Genomic DNA, 10,609 nt, shown 5'->3' on the forward strand with positions numbered 1-10,609 from the left:
CAGGCACTTTGTATTTATTTCTATTCCAGTCTTAATTGTTATCATTGTTTCAAAGAATATCTGCCACATAGGTGTTTCACAATTCTTCATGGAATAAATTTCTCCAAAGAAAGCCATTGGCTTTCTCTGAATATTTAAAAATGTCCTATCTCTTTGTTGAATTACATTTCTAGTATTAAAAAGAAAACTAATCTGTATGTTCGAATCTCTCAATCTTATTTTAAAAGTTAAAGAAACTTTAATTTATTTTTTATTTTTATTTTTGAGAGAGAGCGCAAACAGGGGAGGGGCAGAGAGAGAGGGAGACACAGAAACCAAAGCAGGCTCCAGGCTCTGAGCTGTCAGCACAGAGCCCGATGTGGGGCTCGAACTCACAAACCGCGAGATGCCGACCTAAGCCGAAGTTGGGACTCTTAACCGAGTGAGCCAGCCAGGCACCCCAAGTGAAATAAACTTTAAAAACAGCTTTTCCAGAAAGTACAGGATGTGATATATGCTTTCAAATCAATGAATGTAGAAGGTGTCAAAAGTTGTTCCAAAATTATTTAGTTTCAGAGCCAATGTTGATTTTGTAGGACTTGGAGAGTGTATTAGACTCTGACAACTTAAGAGTAAAATCACTTCTCGGCCTTTTGGCTAAGATCAAGTGTAAAAAAATAAAAGTAACATGGGGCGCCTAGGTGGCTCAGTGGGTTAAGCATATGACTTTGGCTCAGGTCATGATTTCACAGTTTGTGAGTTCGGGCTCTGTGCCGACAGCTCGGAGCCTGCAGCCTGCTTGGGATTCTGTGTCTCCCTCTCTCCCTGCCCCTCCCCTGCTTGTGCTCAGGCGCACTCTCTCATGCTCAAAAATAAACAAACATTTAAAAAATTAAAAATAAGAGGAAAAACTGGAGAAAGCTTAGAGAATTCATCTTGGAAATGTAAAAAAGCAGAAATTTTAAAAAGGAGACTCCTAAAGAAGTCTAGTTATCATCTGCTGGAACTTGCTGTGTTATCTTGCGCCTATCAGAGTTCCCTGCAAAATGCTTTTATAGCATCTGCTCCTCAACTCACCTTGCCAAGGCCTGTGAAAGAAATTTTATATTTTTTATGTTTTTTAATTTTTTTTTTTCAACATTTATTTATTTTTGGGACAGAGAGAGACAGAGCATGAACGGGGGAGGGGCAGAGAGAGGGAGACACTGAGCCATCAGCCCAGAGCCCAACGCAGGGCTCGAACTCATGGACCGTGAGATTGGGACCTGAGCTGAAGTTGGACGCTTAACCGACTGCGCCACCCAGGCGCCCCAATATATTTTTATGTTTTTTAAAGACTCTTTCCTTCCAGTGAAAAATAAGAGTTGATAAATAAGATTGGATATGTGTGAAACAAAGTATATTATATTATATAAACAAAACATATTAACCCATGTATTGGTTATTTTCATTATGGTTTTTTTTTTTTCCCCTACAGAAAAATCTGTGACCCGGGCCTTACTGCTTTTGAACCTGAAGCTTTGGGTAATTTAGTGGAAGGGATGGACTTTCACCGATTCTACTTTGAAAATGGTACATTTATTCTAAATTTAATAACATGCCTTTTCCAATTTCTCTTTGAATTTCTCTTAAATGTATAGCTTTTCTCTATTCTATAATGAGAATTTTCACCTTAGTCCAGTATTTTACATCATAACACTTTTCGTATTTGAAACTGAAAAAAAAAATGACAAGCTTAAAAGTTTTGGTGTTTTAGAAACTCTTTGATTTTGTATAAAAGGTAATGCTGATGGAACGTACCCCAGCTAAGTCCCAGCAAATGTATATATAAGCTGCAAAATGAATTACCAAAAAAATAAGTTTTCATAAAACATTGTTTATGTACAAAAAAGTAAAAGACACCATAGCATATCAGAATATTTGACATAAAGGGGTGCTTTCAAGCATAGTGCTCATTTTCAAAGTGAAATGTACCTGAAGATGAGTGATCGGGTAAATAAATATTTCAGTTTTCACTATAAGAATTTGGTCTTAGAGGAAATAGCCACATTTCAGAGATAGTAGCAAAAGAAACTCCTGAGATCCTTGAGATCATCAAAAAAAGTGTAAACCAGAAATTCCTTTTATCTTTCTTTTCCTTACACCTGAAGACTAGGAATTGTCTTTTGTTTGCATGATACATAGAGTGAATTCATCAAATTAAAGAGGAAGGGTAGCAAGGACTAGAATAATCAAATTCATTTCCAATAATTATAAGCATTGACAGGAATGTCTGCTGTGGCATGGGTTTTTAATTTAAAGTATGTTTAATGATTTTTTTTTTACATAGTCACTAGGCATTTGCAAGGAAAGAATTATGTGGTAAATTGGCCTTAACAAAGCTTCAGTAAATTTCCTGATTCTCTCATAATGTTTCTTCCAGTTGGTTCTCAATCGACACCATCTCATCACTAATAAAAGAATAATTAACCCCTTAAATGTTTAACTTACTTCAACAGAAACTATATGTCATTACTTACCATAAATACATATTCTTCATAATGGGATATTCTTTTTTATGTGACTGTAGCATTTAGTAATTTACTCAGATCTTTTCTGAAAATGGGAGAGAGGTTTGCATAACAGGTAAAACAGTTTAACCTGTTTTAGTGATCTAAAGGAATAACATCAGGGGCACCTGGGTGGCTCAGTTGGTTAAGCGTCCTACTTCAGCTCAGGTCATGATCTCAGGGTTCATGAGTTCAAGCCCCTGCATTGTGCTCTCTGTTGTCAGCACAGAGCCCAGTTCAGATCCTCTGTCTCCCTTTCTCTCTTCTCCCTCACTTGCTCTCTCGCTTTCTCTCAAAAATAAATAAAAAGCATTTTAGGGGCATCTGGGTGGCTCAGTCAGTTAAGCATGATACTTGATATATTTCCTTGTCCCATGTATTTCATTAACTAACAAAACGAACAAGACCACAGGGTATCCTCTCAACTGCTCCATGCATCTGGGCCAGGCCCTCTACCTCTCTATTTGTATCATGGCTTTTGTTTTTATTTTATTTTTTTACATTTATTTTTGAGAAACAGCGAGACAAAGCGTGAGCTGGGGAGGGGCAGAGAGAGAAGGAGACACAGAATTCGAAGCAGGCTCTAGGCTCTGAGCAAGCGGTCAGCACAGAGCCTGATGCGGGGCTCACACCCACAAACTGTGAGATCATGACCTGAGCCGAACTCGGAGGCTAAACCGACTGAGCTGCCCAGGTGCCCCAGTATAGCTTTTGTTTTTAACCACTTCCCATTATAAATAAATACACCTCTTCACCTTCAGCTTTGTGTGTCCCTGAGTTTCCAGAGTGACAACTTCTCTATGAAGGTAAACAAAGAAAATAATGACTATCTACTTTTGCTCTTTCTTTTTTCCTTTCTCTTTTCCTTTGCACAGTGCCAGGGACTCAAACAATTAGTAGTTGAATGAATGAATGGCATTGCATTCATTGGCCCCAGACGAAGTTACTGGTTTTGGTTTTCTGTATGTAGTAACTAAGTTTTGTTTTCATTTTATTCTCTTTCAGCTTTGTCCAAAAGCAATAAACCAATCCACACTATTATCCTGAACCCCCATGTACACCTGGTAGGTGATGATGCTGCCTGCATAGCGTACATTAGGCTCACACAGTACATGGATGGCAGCGGGATGCCAAAGACAATGCAGTCAGAAGAAACCCGTGTGTGGCACCGCCGGGATGGAAAGTGGCAGAATGTTCATTTTCATCGCTCTGGGTCGCCAACAGTACCCATCAAGTAAATATTTCCAGTCTGTCAGCTTCTTTGTTAATATACCCATGGCCAGTGTTTTTTACTTATTCCATTGTTAATGACATGACATAGTGTTGTTTAACACTGGAAGTCAGTTACATCGGTGGGAATGGTTAAGGAGAAATAGATTATAACTGTCTAGAAAGATCAACTAGACCAGCTGTTTGGGGGTTGAAACACACGTATAATAGAAACTGGAGGATACCCCAGCAAGCTGGTTTCTTTTTCTTAAATCACGTAATACGGCAAACTATTTGTGACTTCATTGTGACAATTGGCAGAGGAGGGTGATGTGGGAGGAAAAAATAAGGAGGCGTTTCTAAAATGACCATTATCATATCAGAACCTTTATACATGATCTACTGGGCTCAGTTAACAGGTATTAGAAGAAATTTATAAACACAGCATTCAAAATACAAGGAACAGATATTTCAGTGTCTTCCTCACTATGCTACTCTACCTCAGATGTTATGTTTGCTCTTCCAATCAATAATTAGACAACTATTTCTTGCACATCTCCTAGGTGATTAACTTATGCCAGATAAAATACAAGGTAAAAGATAATTGTCTTCCAGGAACTTATATTCTAGTTTAGAAATCAACTTATGATTGATACCAAAGAAAAATTACGAGGTTTGCAATCAACTTCAGAGTAGAATGGAATGAATGACCAATGTAACAAACTGTTCACAGTAGTTTAGAAGTATATCGTGCACAGAATATATCATTTAAGACCTTGTCCAAATTCCAAGTGGAATTTGGAGACATAGAGCAAATGGAAGATAGTCCAGGAATATCATAAGGAAAGGACAATGTCAGGATGTTAGCTTTGTATGGTAGAGGATTATGGATAAGGAAGGCTGGCTCCAACTGGAGTAAAGGGGAATATTAATGAGAAATAAGGTTTTGTCAGTGAAGGGATGAGATGAAAACAAGGAGAGTTTAGACTCAGAAGTTTGACCTAATGTTGGTCTCATTCCAAATTGTCTCACCAGGATCACCTGTTAATATTCAGAAGGGAGTAGGATGGGGAGTCAAGTTTATACAAACAGCCATTCAACTCCAGAGAATCTATCAAAATTTCTCAGTTTAATGTACCACAGGGGTTTTCAAAGACCTTCTCTATAGCCTTAATAATTACTTATCACTGTTGGATTTATAAAAAGTAGACGAAGGAAAAATAGATAGCTATGTAATGAAGAGAATGACAAGAGGAATATAATAATGAAGATACCCATGCTTGTGTGTTTTTTACCCCAAAGAGGTACAGCACTAATTGACAGTTAATATGGAAGGGATTACAATCATACAGTACTAGAGGGTAAGGTTTTTCTACAATTCCCTCAAGTGTTTATGGGATAGAGCCTATTTAAGAAAACTTCATTTTACGCCAAATGGCTTAAATGGGGCTTCTCTTAATAGGCCATCCTGTATTCCAAATGGGAAAGAAAACTTCTCAGGAAGCACCTCTTTGTGGCAAAACATCTAAGGCCTGAAAACCATTCACATATGGGTCTTGTAAGTAACATCCTGCTCCGGGATACTTTGTGAATGGAGCTAATGACTAAAAAGCTGCATGGCTGTTTTTCTTCCCTTTAAGAATATTTTCTTTTGCATTGTATTCAATGGAAAATATTAAAGGTCTTTGGAAATTTATAGCACTTTTGCATGAGCTCTTGAGTCTAATGTTTGGCCTCATTTTGTAGCATAACCCTTGTTTTAAAGGTAATAAGCTCTGAGAAGAGCCTTAGCATATGGATGTTGGCATTTTAGAATATCCTGGAGTTCTCGCCTTAAAAGTCCATTATGTCTGGGTCAATTCTCACAACTCTCAATTATCCAGACCTAATTTATAACAAGCTGTAGGATTTTTTGGTGTCCATTTTTCTAGAGGTGGTAATTCCTGTTAAGCACTTGACTAAGGTTAATTTATAAATTAATTTGCTGTGCCTGACTGAGTATAATAGTATTTGACCATGAGCACAGGCCACAAGAGGAAGTCAAGCTGAAATTTAAAACTCACATAGTAGGTAATTCCAGAGGATAATTGAAAGTTGACTGTAATTAAATTCATGCCTGTGTTGTTTTTTAAGATTTATTTCTTAACTTGGATTAGGATCCAGATATGTGTGGTAATGTTGTGAATATTTTCTCCACTCAAAGCACTGAACCTTATCAGAGCTTTTAACAAATAGTGCTCCAGCAGTTGGATTAAAAAAAAAAAAAAAACCTCCAATTAAATCATTATGTTTCATCTACTTTTGAGGCTATATTCCTTGTTAAATTGACTTCTAGGTTTAACTTTCCAAGGAGCCTAAGAATGATGACAAAAGCTAAGGATGAACTTAAACTTCATTTTAACAAAACATGAATGCTTACAATGCATATTTATATTCAATAATGTGATTGAAGCCTGGGTTCCTGTTTCTCTTTTCAGCTTAGCTCTGTGTGGACAAAGTTGAGAGAAAATTAATGCTGTTGTTATCTATTTTAATTTTGTTTCTGCTTAACATCGTGTATTTCATCTTTTGCAAGCAAAGATCTCATACATTGTATTTTCAATTAATTTAGCTAAGGTATAAAATTGTACCCTAGTCACATCTTTGGCAAAACAATTTGGCAATGTTTTGTAAAACGGTGTAACTTATTTCTCCCTCCCCCCTCCCCCACTTTCTTTCAGCTAAATGTCAACAGTGCCACTTCTGCATTCTCTTGTTCTCAAGGCACCTGGATGGGAACCCTGGGCCGTCCTCTCCTCCTCTTCATGCATGTTTCTGAGTGCATGAAGTTGTGAAGGTCCTACATGTAATGCATATGTGATACATCATCTTGTCATATATTCCTTCCCACACATTGTTTACACTTCAACTAGGGGGATGTTCCATGCAAACTTAAATTACTGTTGGCAAACAATAGAGGGAGGTCAAAAAAAATTCCACAATGTTCCAAATACAACCTATTCATCAAGTTTCTGTTTATGCCAAGATTTAACTGACTTCAAAATTATTGTTCGCTGAATGACAGTTTGTAAGAGAAACGTAAATTTTTAAAACTCTTTGCTGTTAATCAGTTTTGGCTTGTTTGTTTAACAAAAAGCAAAAAAAAAGCAAAAAAAAACAAACAAACAAAAAAAACACTTTCAGTTTCCTAGTGTGATCCTGGGATCCTGGTTGAAAGCTTTGTTGCTCTTTAACAATTAAAGTAGGTTGATATGTGAACAAAATCACTCAAGAATGTGGAAGCGAGATAAAGTCATGCTGTTTTTGCTCAAATCGTAAACTGGAAAAATTCACATAATTTACGTGTGATCACTTTAGGATATACTCACAGTTGTGAATTTGTTGTATTTCCTGTTCCTTTCTCACCTATGTGCTCTGTTTTCTCCATTTGATCTCACTTTTTGCTGTTTGCTTCCTTTTTCTCCATCCTCTTCTGTCTTTTCTCACACACTACTAGACAGAAAGGAAAGTGAAATTTGCATAATGGCGGTAACTAAACTAGCACTCCTATCATCTTTAGGACCCTGAAAACGTCAAGATTTTAAACGTTCTTAATTCTGCTTAGAATCCCTGTGTCCAAACTACAGCCTATGTTGGTGGTATTAGAATTATTTAAACTTAGGTAAAAGCACGGAGTTCCTAGTTTACCTGAGAGGTGTCTTACTAATTAGGGGACTTGCAAGGACAAAACCAAGTTGTAGTGGATCAGGGTTTTGTGCAAAGGCACTTAGTTCTGCCTTGTGGACTGGGCCCCTCCTGCTTCACCACTGGCTAGTTTTCTAAAGTCAGAGAGGTCTGCAAGTGATTTCCATTCTCCTAAGTGTTTAGAACTTGATCTTTGTGGCGTGTGCTTTCTTAGCTTCTCTCTTGTGTCAGTGACATTATCTTCCTGTGAGGAGTTAGGATTTTCCAGTTTAAAAAGAAAAGGGAAATGCCTGGATTTTCTTTGTGCTTCTCATTTCTCCTTTGTTTTCTCAACTCCTGTGAGGCAGTTTCTCTTCCCTGAAATGCTTTCTAGTGCATGGTATCTTCATCAGCATTATTTTAACAATAGTAATTCACAATCTTCCGAAGCCTATTTTTAAAGCAGAAGCAAAAAACTAAACAAAAAACAACCCTCCCTCTTTCTCTCATTTCACCTTTCTGTGTTGATTACTAATCACTTTAGATATTGTTGCTAGTGGATGTATGGTAGATGGATTGAAGCTTTTCTGATAATTACACGATTTAAAAATATATATTTAAAATAAATATATACAGTAAATGTATTGAGCCATGTTAACCTGCCAATGAGATCTGTGAAAAGTAATGGCCTCGTTTTTCCCTTTTTGATTTCTTCTACCTTTTTGTGAAGCGGCTATACGTGGCATACATGTATTTTAAAAATAATAGGTATAGTGGTTTTTTTTTTACACTTCTAACTTAGCATGTGGTGTTGAAGTATTACCATAGATCAAGTTTGTCTTCCGCACTAAGATGTGAGGAAATTGTGATTTGTTCTCTCCACCACAACTGAATTACACATTTATTATCTTCTATCATTTTGAAACACTGCAGTTTACCATGGGACACTGTATATATTTCTTGCCATAATGGTAAATGACTGATTGATATATTTAAGAGTTAATAAATTTGTGATTTCTGCTGACAATGTTTCCATCTTTATTTCTTAAGAAGAGGTACCGTATTGATGCATCCACGATGCTGGCCAGTGCCAGCGGCCGTGTGTCCTACCGTGGTCTCATTAATTCATAACAATTTACCTTTGATGCAAAGATGAAATTTTTGAACTGTGCTTCCTTTTAACAATGCACTTGGTAATAATGGCAAGTTAATTTAGTATATATGTCCAAAGTAAGTCTCTCCTAGGAAAATTTTTCTGAGAACAAAGTAGTTAAAAACAAGAATCCTGAAATTTCTAAGTGTGTCTTCTGTTCCATCCTTCACTTGGCTGCTAGGATGTTCCTTTTTTAAGCCAACTCTAACTGTATACCATTTCAATGTCGCTTCCAGTCTACAGTAAGCACCTCATCTCCTGCTTACATGTATGCGAGTATACCACCTTTCAATTGACCACAAACATCACACATCTATTTATGCTGTATTTCACCTAGAACATTCTTCCCCTATTTCTTCAACCTAATTCTTATTCCTAAACATTCAGTTTAGAGTATCACCCACCTGACTGAACTTTCCTCGACCACACTCTAAGCTTGCTCGTTCTCTCAGTACCAGCTGTAGTTTGGGTCTGCCTCCCGCCAGCCACATGGTTTCGAAGATACATCTTTGTGTCTTCACTGTGGAGCATAATATCTCTATAGGCAAGAGCTGTATATTCATTTTTTTATCTCTAAACTCAAAGAGGGCCAACAAGGGAGAAGCCATTAATAGTTTTGAACTGTGGCCAAATTGTAAATGGGAACCTCAAGATGCAGTCAACCAGACAATCTTGGGTATAATGCTTACCTCTGTCACTATTGTCTTTGGTACTCTGAGCATGCTAACTCTTCCCTCTGAGCTTATATTTGTAAAATGAGGACAATCATGCCAATCTAATAGGGGTATTAGGAGGACTAGAGATGAGTACGAAGTACCAGAGTAATAATTAAATGGTAGCAGCTATAACTATTACGGTTGCTGATATTAATACTCACATTGTCCCCATTCCTTACTCAGGGGAGTATAACACTCTTATTTTATGGGCTGCTGTCTTAATGCTGGTTTACGAATATTGCTAAGGATATATTCATATCGAATCTCAGCAGGAAGATGAGAGACACTGAATAAGGTAGTCATCTAGCCAAAAGCAGGGAAAATGAAGCAAATAAGTTTATTCTAGGAAAACTCTCAAGGAATCTTAATCTTAAGTAACTGAGAGTCTGAATCCTTGTAGAAATAATCATATATAAGGTAGGGGTAAACGTAGATGGCACGACATTTGATTTCATTAAATAAAATTCTACTGATATCTAGAATTCCTTCACTGTTTTCATGGAATCTTTTGTCAGATTTTAAGAAGTGAGAATATATAAAAAGGTTATAATAAACATCAGTATACTAGACCATGTATCCATGATGTGAGCAATAAGCAGGGATAAGCCACCTTGGCTGAGACAGCGGCGTGAAGCATTCAGAGTATTCCTACTTTTCCCAAACAAAACCAATCTCAGAAGTAGGCTGAAATGTTCTCCCATAGATTCCAGTAGGAAACATCGATGAAATTCAGTCTTACCCCAGAAGGATTTACAGTTTTAGAGGCTTTTACTGCTTTACAAGTCAAACTCTTCTGGTTTGCCCATAAAAAAGGTTTTTAGCTTTTTGAGGAAAAAAAAAATGTTGCCAACATTTTAAAATTGGAGGTTTCATATCAAAGTCATGATTTCTGGGTTAATTTGAAAACTTGTAAGATTTTGCATCCTGTGTTCACTTGTGGTGACAGAAAAGCCGAAGCCTCTTTTAGAGGAGACCAAGTGTTTAGCCTATCCCCGCCCACAAATGCTCCACTCCTGTCTGCTGCCAGCTCCTGCAGACACTGGAGTTTTAACCCCTTTTTAAAGTCTGCACTTGTACTGACACCTCAGGCTTCAGCAAGCAGGCATGGGCTGCCTGCTGGGTTTACAGAGGGGGTGCTCCTCGTATCCCTGAACCATACTCCTTAGGCAGCTGTCTTCCTAGTAGGTCTCTCCAGCTAAAGTACCCAGAATTATTTAGACTTCATTTTAAACAAGAAAATGGAGATCCACAAAAATAAATCCAAAGCACAAATTTTTTTCTGAGGTACTATTTGAGATATTAAAGGAAGAACGCGGGCTCTTTTCATGGAAGATAATTTA

At 37.3% G+C, this 10,609-nt stretch overlaps 1 protein-coding gene across 21 annotated transcripts in view; it reads left to right on the forward strand.

Moving 5' to 3' along the window:
• The window catches only part of CAMK2D (calcium/calmodulin dependent protein kinase II delta), a 316,290-nt gene extending 307,866 nt beyond the window's left edge, over window positions 1-8,424 (forward strand). For 15 of the 21 annotated variants that reach the window (XM_043569767.1, XM_043569848.1, XM_043569789.1 and 12 more), the window contains 4 exons: window positions 1,457-1,551; window positions 3,534-3,762; window positions 5,200-5,295; window positions 6,458-8,424. In XM_043569767.1, the coding sequence (XP_043425702.1) occupies window positions 1,457-1,551; window positions 3,534-3,762; window positions 5,200-5,266 (391 nt within the window). In that variant the 3' untranslated portion in view covers window positions 5,267-5,295; window positions 6,458-8,424. Of the gene's footprint in view, window positions 1-1,456; window positions 1,552-3,533; window positions 3,767-5,199; window positions 5,296-6,457 lie in introns of those variants that run through there. The other 6 variants (XM_043569809.1, XM_043569879.1, XM_043569894.1 and 3 more) reach the window with 2 other exon arrangements.
• Window positions 8,425-10,609: the final 2,185 nt, after the last annotated feature.

Source organism: Prionailurus bengalensis, chromosome B1 (genome assembly GCF_016509475.1).
Source record: "Prionailurus bengalensis isolate Pbe53 chromosome B1, Fcat_Pben_1.1_paternal_pri, whole genome shotgun sequence".
Lineage (NCBI taxonomy): Eukaryota > Metazoa > Chordata > Mammalia > Carnivora > Felidae > Prionailurus > Prionailurus bengalensis.